This window comes from Capricornis sumatraensis, chromosome 15 (assembly GCF_032405125.1).
Source record: "Capricornis sumatraensis isolate serow.1 chromosome 15, serow.2, whole genome shotgun sequence".
Classification (NCBI taxonomy): domain Eukaryota; kingdom Metazoa; phylum Chordata; class Mammalia; order Artiodactyla; family Bovidae; genus Capricornis; species Capricornis sumatraensis.
Window position 1 is genome coordinate 74,130,473 of NC_091083.1, and position 19,143 is coordinate 74,149,615.

The 19,143-nt window shown below is 47.0% G+C and overlaps 1 protein-coding gene across 1 annotated transcript in view; it reads right to left on the reverse strand.

The window, feature by feature from the left end:
• Window positions 1-19,143, reverse strand: part of PTPRT (protein tyrosine phosphatase receptor type T) — an 815,678-nt gene that overhangs the window by 178,329 nt on the left and 618,206 nt on the right. Inside the window, exon 13 of the mRNA XM_068986822.1 lies at window positions 14,565-14,621. Coding sequence (XP_068842923.1) covers window positions 14,565-14,621 — 57 coding nt within the window. The remainder of the gene's footprint in view (window positions 1-14,564; window positions 14,622-19,143) is intronic.

Sequence of the window (19,143 nt, forward strand, 5' to 3'; positions counted from 1 at the left end):
GCTGTATTTATGGCCATCTCTGCTGAGCTGGCCACCTGCTGTGTCCAAAAGTTCTATTTCATACCTGCTTTTCTTAAAGATTATCTCCCCTCATGCCCTTCCAGCAATATATCACATTCCAATATCTAAGGGATGGATGAACATGTCATGCGAATCTTGTTATATGGGCCAAATTATACAGACTTTGCTCAAATGATATTTAAACTTGACCTTTTTAACTTAAGTTTCCCCATCCTTTTCACTTTCCTTGTACATCAACCACCATCCCCAAGCACTTCATACATTGAGTTTAGTTTTATTATTAATTTCTGGGCTTTCTCTATAATACCTTTCTTGATATTTAGCAATCCAAGCATGCCATATAATCCCACAGGGAGACAAGCAAGCTCAAGTTTAGGCGGCTGTTTTCTGCTTTATTTCCAATACTCTTTTCTTTGATCTCACGATGACTAATTTTTAAAAACTGCTGACTGCTCTCCCCCACACCTCAGAACAGTGGCCCCCCTCACTAGATCTGGCTGATAATGGACTACTTGGGAAGGATTATTCCATCATTCTTCCAAGTGACATCACCTAGGATGTTTCTCAAGTAATAAATAAATTGCCTCAATTCATCATATGACAGTAATTGCTTTTAGCCAAGATTTAACTCAAAGTCAATGTCAAATGTAGCTAGAGTCAATGTAGCTAGAAAACACTACAGACACTCAGGTTCTTCAAAGACAGCTCTACCCTTGCTGGGGAAGACCATTTAATGAGTACTGAGTTAACTGTAAAGCAGATACAGGTTTCTAATATCCCAGACCCCCTCAATATTACCTAGGCAGGCTTAAGAGGTTGGAATTGACTTCACAACCTATATTATTAAAACTGCTAAATATTGCTGACAGAGGTTGACCTTTTGTTTTTTCAGCCTTAAATGTGCACTCCGTGAGATGGCAATAGCTTTAACTGATTGTTTGAAAGCATTCTGGACACTCAAATAAATGGTTCCTCAAGCACTGATTCTGCTTGGTTCCATGCATCTCCTGGCTGTGTTTCCCGGTGGACCTGGTTTTACAGAGCAAATGCTCTGTGTAGGTCAGATTCTAGTTCAGTTACAGACAGTAGGAAAGTGGCTATAGAAGATCTTTGTGGTGAATCTCTTCTGGGTGCAGATAAACTCCTTTATGCTAAGAATGTTTCATGCATTTAGAATTTAGCATGATAGACTTACTTAAGAGCAGCTGTGCCTGGTTGATGCCAGCTATAGTCATTATTGACGCTTCGCTTGGAAGGCACACCCTTTAAAAGGCTTCACCATCAGTGGGCTGAGAAAGCCTTTCTACTTTCTCAAGGTCTCAACTGTTCCCTCTTGTGCCCAGGGGAGCCCTAGAGCTGGACCCTAGCCTGTGGGCAGACAAGGATCCTAAGCACTGGCTGAATTTGGGAGTGACACTTCTAAGAAGCCAGAGGTGGGTGCACTTTTTGAACTGGCTTAGGTGTCAGGCCACAGGTAGGTTTAAAGACTGAGATGTGGCTGAAGTTGGGGTTAAATTTGAAGGACAGATCAGGAGCCAGTCTGTGGCTGGGGTTTAGGAGCATCTGTTGGTCAGTCTGCACCCACTGTGAGGGGGCAAAGTATGCTTACAGCTATGCGTGGATTTGGCCAGAAGGAAAATTTTGCCCATGGTCAGGGAACTAGAAAAAGCTAAGTGACTTCCAAATGGACTAGACCCCTTCCCTTGGCCTCACTGGCACCCATTCAACCCTTGGCTGCGGGGTGGAAGGTGGCGAGTCCTAGACATTGGCTGGTGTGGCGTGAGCGGTTGCTGGGATTATCAAGATAATAGTGGGTTAAAACAAGGTGCTGGGCATGCGAGGTGATTAGGAGACCACCCTGCTGTTTGAGAACTCACTGCGTAATAGCAAAGACACGTGTGCAAGCTGAAAATCAAAGCTCAGAGTGATGGATGCTAACACAGAAGTCTGTACAGAGAAGGGCATGTATGACTCTGCTTAGGCCAAGCTAGACTATGAGTCAGATTTCCCTATGCCATTGCTGGTGTGGGACGCGTCGTGGACATCCCCAAGACCACCCAGTGGCCTCCTCCCCACCCTGGCTCCCTGTGCGCCAGACGAAGCCTGCTCCATCGGAAAGGATGAAGAAATTGAGCCAGCTCAGGGCTCACAGTGCTGGCTCCCTGCTTGCAGAACTTGTGTGCTGAGCCTGGAGCCCCGGGGGCCCAAAGCTGCTTAGCTGCGGGAGAGAGGAGCACCCAGGGCCTGCGCTGGGGATTAAGGATTTAGTCTGAAGAGCAGATGTAAGAGAAGAGAACACACACTCTTTCGGGTGCCCTGCGGCAAAACGATAGTCCCTTTAGACCTCCTCCGACAGCCAGTGCAAGAGAACGATTGGCCGCACTGAATGGACGGTTAACTCTTCCTGCAGAGTTCAGAGCAGTCCCTGGCAGCTGTGGAACACAGGAAGCAGTCAGGAGCAGTCAGGAGCAGGAGCAGTCAGTCCAGAGGCGAGCACAAAAGCCTACCAGGAATGGCCTATGGGTCAAATGAGGCCAGGACAACGTGAACGGCCTGGTTGGTGCGGCCCAGGCCAAGGCCAGGACATGCCTGGCCGCAGATGCTAAGACTGTTCAAACGCAGGAGGCAGATCACAGAGGGGAGGGTCAGAGCCCCAGAGAAGAGGCCCGCTGTGAGCCAAATGCAGAATCCAGCCAACACGAGACCCCACAGCAGGGGCAGGGTGCACCAAAGGCATTCTCCAGGATGGCAGTTCTCAGCTTCAGTCTCCTTGAGGTCTTTCGCTGCAAAGGCACAGCTCTGCAAGGTGGACCCCTGCCTGCTGCCCCATGCTCAGGATCACTGCAGTTCCAAGTCTGTTCATTTCCAGGGCTGTAGTAAAGTACTGCAACCCAGGTGGCTTAAATAACAGAAATTTAGAGGCTAGAAGTCTGAAGTCCAGATGTCAACAGGGCCATGCTCCCTCTGAGACCCTGGGTAGAATCCTTCTTCATCTCTTTTAGAGGCTGGCATCTGTGGGCAACCACTGGCGCTCCTTAGGCTGGAGATGTATCACACCAATATCTGCCTCTGTCATCACAGAGGTTCTTCTTGCGTGTGTCTGTCTTCACCTGATGTCTTCCTCTTCTTCTAAGGACACCAGTCATATTCCAGTGTCATCTTATGGATCTGGGTCCACTGTCACGACTTCATCTCAACTAATTATACCTGTAGAGACCTTCTTTCTAAATAAGACCACCTTCATAGGAACTGGGGTTAGTGTTGCTTCAACACATCCTTTGTGAGGTGCAGGATATAATCCATACCTCTGTATCAAGCTGAGTCATGTTACAAGCAGCCTGGGAAGGAGAGGGCAGGCTTAGCATTTCAGGAAGTAAAATCAAACAAGAATGGGCTCAGGGTCACAAGGAGAGCATGTAGGAAGAGGGATGGGAGACTTCTGTTTGGTCATGGGCTCAGTGGAACAGGAGGCTTCTAGAAGGACAGGATGTCCTGGCTTTTTATTTTTTAATATTCATCTATTTGGTTGCACTAGTTACAGGGCTTGGGATCTTCGGTCTTCACTGGGGTATGCAGGATCTTTAGCTGCAGCATGTGAACCCTTAGATGTAGCATGTGGGATCTAGTTCCCTGACCGGGAATCAAACCCAAGCCCCCTGCATTGGGAGCGTGGAGTCTTAGCCACTGGACCACCAGGGAGTGGTGGCTCAGTCCTGGCTTTGTCTGGACAGCACGGCAAGATGTACCAGGGGCCCAGGTGTCTCTAAGGCTCTTACTCAAAAACATAATCCAGTTCTTTCCAACTAATTTCAACCAAATTGATCCTCTATGGGGTGACCACAGCACCCATCCCAAAGGGGCAGCAAGAAGAAGGGAAAGCACAGATCTGCCCAGCCAGGCAGTTCTGCCCAGATCATGTCTCTGGAACATGCAGCTTCCAGCACGTATCAGGGTGCCTGGAAAGGAGAGAAGGCTTGTGGGAGGAAGCGAGAAATCTATAGCAGGGATTAGTGGAAGCATGAGCAGGATCAGAGAGAACACGCAGCACGGAATTCAGATTAGGCAACGCAGCTGAGTGAGGGTAATAAAACCAGCAGCAGGAGCCGCATCGATTGTTGAGATTCCAGCCAAATCCACCATGAACATGTTTTCTTTCTTCCAGCCTCTGCCCCTTGGCTTTTGAAAGCAGAAACACTGAATCACTGTGTTCTGTACTAAGGCTGATCTATCCCCCTCCCCAAAGGATGGACAGAACAGCAGCTTTGCTATTAGCAGGAGGTGAGAGAGAAGATGAGGCCCCGATGTAGGCAGGGTCTGTTCTTGCTCACACGGACACAGAGTCTGGAGCAGGTCTCTTCTTTGTGATCTCTGTGCTCCCTGCTCCCTGCCCCCAGCCCGACCTCTCCTGGGTCAGCACCATGTGTGCCCAGGCTGGGTACTGAGCTGAGTGGGGCTAGCAGATATGGGGAAGCCCTATTCCAAGACACCAGAGAATCAGTCTCTAGGAAGCTTGGCAGATGAGGCTGTATGGAGTTCAAATGCTAGACTGAGAACCAGGGCTCAGTGACTCACAACAAACCCAACAAAATGGTAGATGAGGGTTTGAACCATCACAGGGTGGAGGCTGAGGGTGGGTCTGGCACACGCTCTATTGATGTTAGCTACTTGCTCAAATATGAGTCTACTCATGCTTGGGGCCAGGTGAATGGGCACTGTACATGTGCTGGGCAGAGGGTAACAGAAATCAAACAACTCCAAGACAAGTGCTTGTAATGAGAATATGTGCCCTCTCCTGGAAGAATCATCACTCAGCACCCAGGGTTCTGTACCCTCAACTCAGTGCCCACTGGAGGGGCCTGTCAACCATCTTTTTTAGGTGCAGCCTCAGACAATGGGCACAATAAAGGACAGAAATGGTATGGACCTAACAGAAGCAGAAGATAGTTTTTAAATTTATTTAATTGGAGACTAATTACTTTACAATATTGCAGTGGTTTATGCCATACATTAACATGAATCAGCCACGGGTGTACAGGTGTCCCCTATCCTGAACCCCTCTCCCACCTCCCTCCCTAACCCATCCCTCAGGGTCATCCCAGTGCACCAGCCCTGAGCATCCTGTCTCATGCATTGAACCTGGACTGGTGATCTATTTCACATATGATAATGTACATGATTCAATGCTATTCTCTCAAATCATCACACCCTCGCCTTCTCCCACAGAGTCCAAAAGTCTGTTCTTTACATCTGTGTCTCTTTTGCTGTCTTGCATACAGGGTCATCATTACCATCTTTCCAATTCCATATATATGTGTTAATATACTGTATTGGTGTTTTTCTTTCTGACTTATTTCACTCTGTATAATAGGTTTCAGTTTCATCCACCTCATTAGAACTGATTCAAATGCATTCTTTTTAATAGCCAAGTAATATTCCATTGTATATGTACCACAGCTTCCTTATCCATTTGTTGATATTAAGAAGAGGTGGCAAGAATACACAGAAGAACTATACAAAAACAATCCTCATGACCCAGATAAGCACGATGGTGTGATCATTCACCTAGAGCCAGACATCCTGGAATGCGAAGTCAAGTGGGCCTTAGGAAGCATCACTACAAACAAAGCTAGTGGAGGTGATGGAATTCCAATTGAGCTATTTCAAATCCTAAAGGATGATGCTGTGAAAGTGCTACATTCAATATGCCAGCAAATTTGGAAAACTCAGCAGTGACCACAGGACTGGAAAAGGTCAGTTTTCATTCCAATCCCAAAGAAAGGCAATGCCAAAGAATGCTCAAACTACTGCACAATTGCACTCATCTCATACACTAGCAAAGTAATGCTCTAAATTCTCCAAGCCAGGCTTCAACAGTACTTGAACTGTGAACTTCCAGATGTTCAAGCTGGTTTTAGAAAAGGCAGAAGAACCAGAGATCAAATTGCCAACATCCGTTGGATCATCGAAAAAGCAAGAGAGTTCCAGAAAAACATCGATTTCTGCTTTATTGACTATGCCAAAGCCTTTGATGGTACGGATCACACCAAATTGTGGAAAATTCCTCAAGAGATGGGAATACTAGACCACTTGACCTGTCTCTTGAGAAATCTGTATGCAGGTCAAGAAGCAACAGTTAGAATTGGACATGGAACAACAGACTGGTTCCAAATCGGGAAAGGAGTATGTCACGGCTGTATACTGTCACCCTGCTTATTTAACTTATATGCAGAGTACATCATGAGAAACGCTGGGCTGGAGGAAGCACAAGCTGGAATCAAGATTGCTGGGAGAAATATCAATAACCTCAGATATGCAGATGACACCACCCTTATGGCAGAAAGTGAAGAAGAACAAAAGAGCCTCTTGATGAAAGTGAAAAAGGAAAGTGAAAAAGTTGGCTTAAAGCTCAACATTCAGAAAATGGAGATCATGGCATCTGGTCCTATCAGTTCATGGCAAATAGATGAGGGAACAGTGGAAATAGTGACAGACTTTATTTTCTTGGGCTCCAAAAATCACTGCAGATGGTGACTGCAGCCATGAAATTAAAAGATGCTTGCTCCTTGGAAGAAAAGCTATGACCAACCTAGATATCATACTAAAAAGCAGAGATATTACTTTACCAACAAAGGTCCATCTAGTCAAAGCTATGGTTTTTCCAGAAGTAGTGTATGGATGTGAGAGTTGGACTATAAAGAAAGGTGAGTGCTGAAGAACTGATGCTTTTGAACTGTGGTGTTGGAGAAGATTCTTGAGAGTCCCTTGGACTGCAAGGAGATCCAACCAGTCCATCCTAAAGGAAATCAGCCCTGAATATTCATTGGAAAGACTGATGCTGAAGCTGAAACTCCAATACTTTGGCCACCTGATGCGAAGAACTAATTCATTGGAAAAGATGCTGATGCTGGGAAAGATTGAAGGTGGGAGGAGAAGGGGACGACAGAGGATGAGATGGTTGGATGGCATCACTGATGTGATGGACATGAGTTTGAGTAGGTTCTAGGAGTTGGCGATGGACAGGGAGGCCTGGTGTGCTGCAGTCCGTGGGGTCTCAAAGAGCCATACACGACTGAGGGACTGAACTGAACTGAGACAATGGGATTCTGAGAAGGCTTTGCAGAGACCACACTGTCTGAACTTGACCCCAGAGGGTGAGTAAGGTAGACATCGAGGAAGAGCATCCAGCAGAGTGCGATAAGGCGGGTTCTGCACATGTAGCCAGTGTGAATGGGGCACTGGCCACCAAAGAGGAAACAGAGCTGGGGATATAGGGAAGGGACAGCGCCTAGAGAGTGAAGGGCCTGTGATTCAGGCTAATTGTCCCTGAGCACAAAGGGAGCCTTGAGAGCATTCTAATCAGAATCAGACTTTTATAGTAATAACTTGGCTTCAGTGGAGCATACATTAGAAGGGACCAGTGTGATGATAGGAAGATCTGTTTGAAATCTGTTACACTATCTGACCAAGGCTTTATAAATCTCAAGCATGAGGGCAACAGTGAGGGAGAGGAAGAGATTCAAGAGAGATGTCAGAGATAATACGGGACAGATCTGATGACTGACTGCATATTGAAGCCAGGGAGAGAGAGGTCAAGGTGATGCTGAGTTTCTGAATCTGAATTTAGTGGCAGTTTGGATAGCAGACTGGACACTGATTGCTCCGTGGTCTAAGAAGAACATCCCCAGAGAGAAAAGGCGTGGTGAGAGCCTCTGTCTTATTTGCTCCTTGCTTGGGTGCTTGTCTGGTAGGAAGCACAGACATTCACCTGCTACAGAAGGACACCCCACAGGGGATGGGGCGCTCCAGAAAGATGCATTCCTGGTCTGCATAGTCTACTGATTCCACTGGGAGATGGACAACAGAAGCTGGTACCAAGAGCCTGGTGTCCGTCAGGCCGTGAACACCTATTACCAGACTGACAATGGTGACAGGCTGGCGCACTTGACTGAGTACTAGACTCCGTCCCTGCTCTACAGAGTCTGCCTGCTGCCCCTGGAGCAGCCAAATAGAAGAACAGAGGCAGTTCTGCAGTGGCCACCTGGCTCCTGATCGTCACCTTCCTCCCTGACCTCCAGCTGTGGTCCCCGCCCTTATTCTGCAGGTGCAGCCCTGGGTGGTGCTCTGGGACCAACTGAAGCCTTGGGGACTGCAGGCTGCCCGGGTGAGGGGACTTCAGCATTGTGCTGCCCTGCTCTCCATCCTGCTCTTTTCTTGAGCCATCTCTGCAACTGGGGCTGCTGTGCTCCCAGCTTTATGTCCCAATTCCCCAACGAGCCCTGGCCTGTGAATCCTGCTGAGCGCTCCTGGTGCTCAGATAGGCTCTTACTTTCCACCTCCTTTCCCATGAGCCACAGTGCTGGCCCAGCCACCCGCCTGAACGTCACCACTGGCCAGCTTACCTGCTTGCCTCTTCTCTGGACCTTAGTTTTCTCATCTGTAAAATGGGTTTAGAATAATAAACACAGCACAAGTCTACATACTTCAGGTGCATTTCTCAAGTACTCCTCTCAACAACTAGTAATTCTTGTTATCCTCACTTTGTAGACAAGGAAATGGGCACACGTGAGCTGAGGCTCAAAGTCCCACAGCTAGTTTTGGAGACACAGTCCTGGATCATGGTAGTTCTCAGTTCCTGGCACATAATGAAAGAGAAAGTGAAAGTTGTTCAGTCATGTCTGACTCTTTGCAACCCCATGGACTATACAGTTCATGGAATTCTCCAGGCCAGAATACTGAGTGTGTAGCTGGTCCCTTCTCCAGGGGATCTGAAATCCCAAGGATCAAATCCAGGTCTCCCACACTGCAGGCGGATTCTTTACCAGCTGAGCCACCAGGAAAACCAGGGCATATAATAGGTGCTCACTAATATCGGCCATTGGCATAAAGCATAGTGGGTAAGATTATAGACTTTCCTGGGTTCAGATCCTGTTTCATCATTTCTGAGCTGTGTGATTTTTCAATCACCAGAGTCTCAGTTTCCTTATCTACCAAATGAGAATGACAATGGTACCCTAAACGGCAGAGCTATTGAGAAGATTCAGGTCATTAATAATATGAAGCCCTCAGCACCTTCCATGGAAGGTAAGAGGTACGTAACACATGCTTGCTGTTGTATTGTTCTTTTCATTGTCATGGAAACCCCTGGTGCCACTGTCCCCCAAAGCTGCCACCTCCTTCCAGCCAGCCTGGCAGACTGTGCTCACACTGCCTGTCTTCCACCTCTCTCTACCAGGCATAGCTGTCATATTGGTGGGTTTACAGGTTTAAGCCTTTTCTGGAGAGGTCCTCCCACCTCTGGTTCCTGTTCTCACTCCATCCATCCACACCTGCTGGAACGCACAACCTCTCTGGGAGGGTCTCTCACTTCCCAGGATGTTCAAGCCTGCCAGGGGCAAAAGGCATCCTGCTGGGCCTTCCCTAAGTCTGCCAGGCTACTTCCCCATCTGCTCTCAGCCATGCAGCCTTGCCCCAAAGGCTCAAACTCTTTCTACCTGGATTCAAGATTTACAAGACATCCCAGAGGAAGTTGCTTTAGAGGCAGTTAGCTGCAAAACAGTCTCAGAGAGAGTATTATGGCCTGAATTCTGTCGCTGTGGCAAGGCCCTGATACAAAGAATTGCCAGGGAGCTCAAATCCAGTGTTCTTGGATAATCTAGAGGGATGGGATGGGGTGGGAGTTTCATGAGGGAGGGGACATACATGTACCTATGGCAGATTCATGTTGATATATGGCAGAAACCAACACAATATTGTAAAGCAATTATTGTCCTTTTTTTTTTTTTTAAAGGATTGCCAGGGAGATAACAATGGAGTTTGAACATGAGGTACAAAGGTAGAAATGAAAGGATGGAGTCGTGCCCGCCAGCCTCTCAAGTCAGGAGCCCTGCTGGAAATGAATTCACTTTCTCTGCTGACCCTGGCCAAGACTGAGCCTGGCGGTGCACGGACTCATCCTTATTACTTCACAGATGAGGAAACTAAGGCTCCGAAAGGCTGAATGATTTGCCAAAGTTCCCCAGTTTTTTACATGAGGGCTTGTCCCAAAGCCCTTCTCCCTGGGGACAAAGGAGAAGGGCTTGGCATGGGCAAGACAGTGAATCTGGGTCAGCCCAAGGGGTTAAGACCAGCGCAGGGCTGCCTGGCTGACCTTCAGAGCATCTACTCTAAGCTTCAGTCTGGGTGCTGTTAGCTTCCTACTGGGCCCAGTTCGCTGAGTGCACCCTGGAGGCCTGGCTGAGCAGGGGCAGGGATCAGGGAAGCACTCTCTCAGCGACAGTGGGCTGGTCGTTTAGGTGAAATGTTAAATAACTAGGCATTTGTCCACTGCAGTCCCAAGTTATCCCACTTCAGAAAAACACCAAACTCTAACCACAGAGGTTTTCCTTTATTTTTTTCAGTGGAAGCATCCCTGGCTTCTACCCACTGTGCTGGGCTTCCCAGCTGACGTAGTGGTGAAGAACCTGCCTGCCAATGCAGGAGACATAAGAGACACGGATTTGATCCCTGGGTCGGAAAGATCCCCTGGAGGAGGGCATGGCAACCCACTCCAGTATTCTTGCCTGGAGAATCCCATGGACCGAGGAGACTGGCGGGCTGCAGTCCATGGGGTCTCAGAGGTTTTACCTTGTATTTTTCAATGGACGCATCTCTGGCCTCTACCCACCAGATGCCAGTAAGCCCTCACACCCAGAGGTGACAACCAAATACATTTCCAGATATTATCAAACGTCTCCCAGGGGCGGGGTGTCAAAATGGAATAAAAAAGAACTGAACATTTACTGAGCCTCTACTTCTGTGCACCAACGATGGTCCAAGGATGGTCAAGACATCTTGTTGGGTTATTTGTATAAAGTTTTAAAAACAAGTATAGTTGATTTACAACGCTGTGTTAGTTTTTGCTGTACAGTAAATCATTCAGGTTTATATATTCTTTTTCAGACTCTTTTCCATTATAGTTTACAAGATTCTGAATATAGTTCCCTGTGCTATATAGTAGGACCTTGTTGTTTGTCTATTTTATATACAGTAGTTTGTATCTGCTAATCCCAAACTCTTAATTACCTCTACATCTGTGCTGCCCACGATGACAGCCGCTAAGCCACATGCGGTTATCGAGCACTTGAAATGTGTCTAGTATGATAGAGGAACTGAATTTTAAAATTTATCTCCACGAATTTAAATTTTAACACTGGAACACTGTAAAGTATGTTTACTTGTTAAACATAATGTTTATCTTCTTAGGATTAGATTTCATTTTTAACTGCTTAAAATTTAGCATCTGAATTGCAAAGTGCTATAAGTGTAAAATTCACACCACATTTCAAAGGCTTAGTGCTAAAAAAAAAAAAGGTAGCATATCTTTTATTAATCATTTTAAAATATTGATTACATGTTAAAATGATAATACTTTGTAGACACTGGGTTAGTTAAAATACATTAAAATATCACCTGTTAATTTTTACTTTAACAAATAATTTTAATGTTTTAATAGGCTATGTTATTTATTTAGGTCATGCCCTGAGGCATATGGGATCTTAGCTCCCTGACTAGGGATAGAACCCATGGCCCCTGCGGTGAAGTGTGGTCTTAACCACTGGATCCCTAGGGAAATCCCCATTTTTTACTTTTAAAAAATTTGACTCTAGAAAATTTCAAAGTACATATGTAACTGAGATTCTGCATCTCTTGAACACAGTGTAATTCTGGAGGTTTTCAACAGGAGGGTGCTTTTGTCCCCAGGGGATATTTGATTGTGTCTGGCAATAAACTTGGTTGTGCTACTTGGGTAATCAAGTGCTCCTGGCATCTAATGAGTAGAGGCCAGGGATTTGCTAAACATCCTACAATGCAGAGAACAGCCCCCCACAACTAAGAACTACCTTTCCCCAATGTCACTAGCGCCAAGGTTGAGAAGCCCTACCCTAGAGCATGAATCCGTTAAAGCAAAGACCAGTAAGTCAGACCTGAAGAGCAAGTGGAAGCCATCACACATAGTTCTCACCATGAACTCTGGCCAGGGATGTCAGTATCCCTGCTCCGCCGCATGAAGGGAATGGAGCCCAGAGAAGAACAATGCCCAGACCCCCGGGCAGAAAGTGGCTGAGCTGAGACCTGCACTCACTCTGAAGGCCAGCCTGTCTCCCACTCCACAAACAGGTACCACAGACCTCTGAGCTGGTGCTGATGCGAAGAGGCTGCTTTTGTTTACAGTTGAACATCCCCATCACTCAGACCTGGTCGGTTATTTATTCACATCAGCCGTTATTGCTACCAGGGTATGAGCATTAACAAAAACGCCCTTTGAAAGGGACAGCCTGCTTGAAGAGAAACACTCTTGGACACCTCACCCATCAAATGAAACCGAGAAAGGCATGGAAATAAATGGAACGCAATGAAATAAACCTGTCAGAGAGGGAGCATTCAGATGTCTCAGGAGGCAAGAGGTAAAACAAATGTGCCTGATATGGGGTTGGCTCTGTTTAAAGAAAACATTACGGGACTGCTGACTTGAAAAGGGCCCGGAGAACAGTGGCCCGGCAGAAAGGGAGCTGCCCGCATGCCCGGGAGGAGCGCTGTTTCTTGGTAAATGGGTGTGGGCACGCGGCAGGAGCCACTCTCCTTTCGCTATCACCAGGCACCCGCCCGCAACCGCCACCTCCCTCGGGGCAAGAGTGAGACTTGCCAACAACAGGACGGGAGGGCGGACTGACATCTGATGAAGGCCAAGAGAGCAGGGCACTCTGGACAGTCACTGAACGTAATCTTGTATATGACTCTGCAGGAGGTGTGACCAGTGGTCTTGCAAGTTAAACAAGGCTGTGCAACTTGCTTAAGGTCCCATAACTAGGGAGTGGCTGAGATGACATTCTGGGGGTGTTAATGGTGACACACTGGGCTATGGGTTGATGGCAGACACAGAGGTGGGGACGGAACTTGGCTGTCATGAGTGCGGTGAAGGCTCTGCCTAGATCTCTTTTCCTGGGCTGGTGCACTAATCTCCAGCTGCTTAAGATGGAGGTGCTGGCTGCTAAGGTACCCTCTTCCCTGCAGACTGCCATCAGGCCAAGGGAAGTCGCCCCCCAACCCCCACCAGGACATGGACAGTGGCTGACTGACACAGCAGCACAGATGCTGGCCCCCTGCCACAGAGTAGGGGCTCCCCTGTGATACAGTCCACACTCCAGAGCCCCTGTGGGCTCAGCTGACACAGTGTCCACATGCTCCTTTGGCTTCTTGCCCTTCCCTCACCTTCTTTCTTCTCAGAATACTCATCAATGACTAATTTGCACAAGAATCCCCCATCTCAGGCTCTGTCCAGGGAAACTCAGCCTAAGACAATCACAAACAGCAGAATTTCTGAGCTTGGGAAGCGGGTAAACAGAAGTGGACCATGAGCTCCTGGACGGCTGGATTCTTATCATCTCTGCCTCATATATTCCCCTTCCCACCATGAGAAACTGACCAGCCAGGGACTAGTAGAGAGGAAGCTGCTATCTGGGCAACAACTTGGAGAGAGGTGCCAGGTAAAAGATTTGAAATCTCCAAAGAAACCTGGGTCGACGGAAAGGGCCCCTGCAGTAGAGATCTCTCTGTTGGGAGGGTCTCGTCTGTCTCTGGGGCCCCATGATGGGCATCAGCCTCTGATGGGCTCTGCACTATGATCTCCGAAGAGTTTATATGAAATGAGAGCGAACTACCATGAGTTAGAGCAAAAGGGCTGGTATTCACTTCAAACAAACATCCCACTCTAGACTGGGGCGTTCCCATAGCGGCCTTTTTCACGTTTACTGTCTTATTTCTTCTCAGGATACAGATCCAGAAGACTGTGCCTGCAAGGTCTATAAGAAAATGGTGCTCCTCAAAATGGAAGCATTATTATTCTAACTTAACAAATAGGAGGGGTGGGACTCATCATTCTCAAGTGACTTGTCCAAGACAAATGGCAGATAGGGAGTCACAGCCAGATCTATCCATTTCCTAAGCACAGACATGTTAAACCAATTCTCCCCCAACCTCAGACCACAGCTCGGTTCTCTCTTCCCCTGGGAATCATCCCCTGAACTTTAGGTATACTTGTTGGTTTATTTTGAATACCACATGGCTCTTCTTTGTAGCAAGACTCACACTTGCCACTACGCATTTGTGTAGTTTTGTGTGTGTGTGTGTGTGTGTGTGTGTGTGTGTGGGTGGGTGGGGGGATTAATGGTTCTTTCCCCTCCCACAAAGGCACAGGAATATGCTTTCTTTTGTTCACCACTGAATACCTCAGTGCCTAGAACAGTGCCTGGCACACAGTAGGTACTTTGTAAGCATTAGTAGAACGGGTGAATGGATGAGTTAGATAGATGGATGGATGGACGGATGGATGGAGGTAGGAACGGAAGGATGGGGAGGGGGCAGGGGGATGGCTGGGTGGGTGGATGCATGGGTGGGGTGGACGGGCTGCCAGTTCCTCTCTGGTGCACCTAGCTTGCAGGGACCACTGAGCATGGGCTGCCCTTCACTCCCGTCCCCCCTCCCCAGCCCAGGGCTCTGGTGATCACCTGTGGTGAGGAGGCAGAGTGGAGTCCCCGGGGTCACCTGGGCGCTGCCCATTGGTGCTGACCACAAGAAAGCCAGTCCCCAGGCAGCATGCAGAAGAGAAGGAGAGAAAGAAACACACATGAACACGTGCGACACGGTGAGCAAAACTGCAATTCTCGTGGCTCTGAAGAGCTCACACTAAACAGCAAAAGAACATCATGATCTAACAAAACAGGGCCTGGAATAGATCTTTAGAAATGAAACAAGGATACGAGTCACCATTTATCAAGCACCCACAACACGCCAGGGACTCTTGCCAGGTACCTCACATACAATGTTTCTAAGACTTAGAACAACCCAGAAAGGTCAGCATTATTATAAATGAGCCGTTACCTTTCCACCCAGACATCTTCTCCCCCCCCTTCTTAGTAAATGGTGCCACTAGGCATGTGGCTATGCCGTCTACAAACCTGGGGTCATCTTCATATCTCCTTTCTATTGACCTTCAACTTCTGATCCCTTGGCATGCCTTATTAACTCTACTCTAGAAAAGGTCTTGAACTTTTCCCCTTTCCTCCAATTTAAGCCATCCTCCTGCTTTGCTTGGGTTACTGAAGCAGACCCCTGCTGGACTTCCTGCCTCCAGTCCTATTTCCTTTCAGACTATTCTCCGTCCTTCAGTCGAAATGCACCAGTGACCCTGTTGTGCTCCAGGTAAACCTCAAATCCCTTAACCCAGTTCCTGCCCCTCCAGGCTCTCCCCACTCCCACTCAAACACACTAAACTCTGTCTCAAAGACAGTAAACTCCTCTCATCATCAACCGTGCCCCCTGCCCCACCTTCTTGTCAGGAGGCCTTACCTAGGAGGCTCACTTGGTGTGGAAATACCCACTTCCTGCCTCTTCACCTAGATGAAGACTGTTCATCCTCCAAGTGTCAGCTCAGAACTCCTCCTCTCTGAGAGTCTCACTGTACAAGGGTCAGAAGCCCCTCCTCTGTCTTCCCTAACCCCCTGGCTGTCCCTTCTCAAAGCAACGGCTTCGCTGTACTTTAAGTGGCTGCCTCCCCTGCAATTCTGAGTCCCCTGCAATTCTGAAGGCAGTCACTGTCTCATATCTAGTCCTGGTGTGACCCTGCACGGAAGCTGGTACATAGTAGGCACTCAGTGGCTATGTCGAATAAATGAAAGGAGGAAGGAAGGATGAATCAGACAGTTGATATAACTTGCTGAAGGTCACAGGACTCTGAACTGGCAGAGGCAGTACTCTGGTTTGTATGACTTTATTGTTTTATCCTTTCAAATTCACTACTTGCTTCTTTAAAGAAAACGGAAGCACTACTTGCTTCTTAAAGAAAAGAAAGAAGGTGTCCTAGGCTTGGTCAAAGGCTGCACATATTTCTCCAGTGACTCATCAACAAGACTGTATAAAGTTCTTATGCAAACTGGAGAGAGGGGCAGGACATCCCAGACCAACTGATTAACAGGAAATATATAACTTCAAAAATTGGCACAAATGGCAAACTTTACCAACAACTGTGAAATACTACAACATATAACCACCAGTCAACAGAAATCATGATATATGTATACCTGTAACTGATTCACTTTGCTGTACAGTAGAAACTAATCCCACACAGCAGAGCAACTATATTCCAATAAAAATTAAAGCAAAATAAAATAGTACTCAGAATAGCCCTCCCGCAAAGGTTTGGGAAACTTCACCATTCTCAAGCCATATTCTAAGTCCAAATTCGGACAGCTAAAGCTGGTAGGTCAAATCTGGCCACCCACTGTTTTCTGTGTGTCCACTGGCTAACTGTAGTGTTTACATTTTTTTAATGGCCGGGGGAAAAAAAATAAAAGAGGAGTAATATATTATGACACATGAAAGTTACACAGAATTGAAATTTCACTGTCTATAAATAAAGTTTTATTGGAACACGGCCATGCTCATTTTACATGTATTATCTATGGCTGCTTTTGTGCTACCATGATAAAGATGAGTAGTTGTGACAGGGACCATATGGCCTGAAAAGCTGAACGTAATTATCCGGCCTTTTACAAAAAAGTTTGCCAACTCCGGTTTTAAGTGGATATTTTTATTACATTTCCCCCCACAACCTTCGGAGGTGGGTAAGACAAAGACCGTTGGCCTGATGTCAGAAAAAGAAACAGAAGGCTGAGAGAAAAGGTGATTCACACGCTCCTATCTGGCCTCTCTGAGCAGCCTCCTACCTGTTCTTCCCTGTATCTATTGTTGTCTTTGCCTCAGTCTCCCTTTTCTGACTCATTTTCTAAGCCATCATAGGGTGGCCTTTGTGACAAAGGCAGCCCTCTAAGCTCCACCCAGAGCTCCCACTATCTCGAGACACTCACAGTTCCGCGATATGCCATGGGGCTGACGCAGAGTCCTTGATGTCCTGGCCGGGCTCAGCCCTCCAGCCTCCACTCTCACTGCTCCCAGCCTCCTCTGGTCACACCGGCATTCTAGCCATGGTTCCTTTGCCTCGTCCCATTCAAGTTCGAGGGCTACCTCTCTCACCATCAGTCATCTGCATGTACCACTTGCTCAGCTCAGAAGGTTTCCATGTCTTACTTCTAGCCTTGTTCCATACGATAACTGCTACTCCTATTTCAAAGCTTCGTCTCGGTGACTACATACCTGGGAACCCACACCCTACACTGACTTCTGTTTCTCTTATGTTTCTTCTTCTCTTACGTGCTTCCACCGTGTCCTGATTTTACCTTCACCATAGCCCTTATCTTGGTGGACTGATGCAATTGCTACTGGTTGGCTCTCCCACCAGTTACTGCTTGGTGAGTGCTTAGCCAGGCGTGGCACTGATACACTAAGTCCATTAGCTCAGTAAATTCTTAATTAGACCCATGAAGTTAGTGCTGTTACTTTGATTGTTTCATAGATGGGGAAACCGAGACACACAGCAGTGAAGTACCTTTTCTAGTCTAGAGTCAAAGACTGTTCAAATCTAAAGTTCTTAACCTCTATAGGATGAGGGACCACATACCAATATTAAGTGGCACTCAAAACTAAATGGATAAATGATATTCTAGCTTCAGTTCAGTTCAGGTGCTCAGTCGTGTCCAACTCTCTGCGACCCCATGAACTGTAGCATGCCAGGCCTCCATGTCCATCACCAACACTTGGAGTCCAGCCAAACCCATGACCATCGAGTTGGTGATGCCATCCTACCATCTCATCGTCTGTCGTCCCCTTCTCCTCCTGCCCTCAATCTTTCCCAGCATCAGGGTCTTTTCCAGTGAGTCAGCTCTTTGCATCAGGTGGCCAAAGTACTGGAGTTTCAGCTTCACCATCAGTCCTTCCAAAGAACACCCACGACTGATATCCTTTAGAATGGACTGGTTGGATCTCCTTGCAGTCCAAGGGACTCTCAAGAGTCTTCTCCAGCACCACAGTTCAAAAGCATCAATTCTATGCTCAGCTTTCTTCACAGTCCAACTCTCACATCCATACATGACCAATGGAAAAACCATAGCCTTGACTAGACGGACCTTTGTTGGCAAAGTAATACCTCTGCTTTGCAATATGTTGTCTAGGTTGGTCGTAACTTTTCTTCCAAGGAGTAAGTGTCTCTTAATTTCATGGCTGCAGTCACCATCCACAGTGATTTTGGAGCTCAGAAAAATAAAGTCAGCCACTGTTTCCACTGTTTTCCCATCTATTTCCCATGAAGTGATGGGACCGAATGCCATGATCTTTGTTTTCTGAATGTTGAGCTTTAAGCCAACTTTTTCATTCTCCTCTTTCACTTTCATCAAGAGGCTTTTTAGTTCCTCTTCACTTTCTGCCATAAGGGTGGTGTCATCTGCATATCTGAGGTTGTTATTTCTCCCAGCAATCTTGATTCCAACCTGTGCTTCCTCCAGCCCAGCGTTTTTCATGATGTACTCTGCATATAAGTTGAATAAGCAGGGTGACAATATACAGCCGTGACACACTCTTTTCCCGATTTGGAATCAGTCAGTTGTTCCATGTCCAGTTCTAACTGTTGCTTGCTGACCTGCATACAGATTTCTTAGGAGGCAGGTCAGGTGTTCTAGTATTCCCATCTCTTTCAGAATTTTCCATAGTTTATTGTGATTCACACAAAAGCTTTGGCATAGTCAATAAAGCAGAAATAGATGTTTTTCTGGAACTCTCTTGCTTTTTCCATGATCCAGAGAATGTTGGCAATTTGATCTCTGGTTCCTCCGCCTTTTTTAAAACCAGCTTGAACATCTGGAAGCTCACAGTTCACGTACTGCTGAAGCCTGGTTTAGAGAATTTTAAGCGTTACTTTACTAGAGTGTGAGATGAGTGCAATTGTGCGGTAGTTTGAGCATTCTTTGGCATTGCCTTTCTTTGGGATTGGAATGAAAACTGACCTTTTCCAGTCCTGTGGCCATTGCTGAGTTTCCTAAATTTGCTGGCATATTGAGTGCAGCACTTTCACAGCATCATCTTTCAGGATTTGAAATAGCTCAACTGGAATTCCATCACCTCCACTAGCTTTGTTCGTAGTGATGCTTTCTAAGGCCCACTTGACTTCACATTCCAGGATGTCTGGCTCTAGGTGAG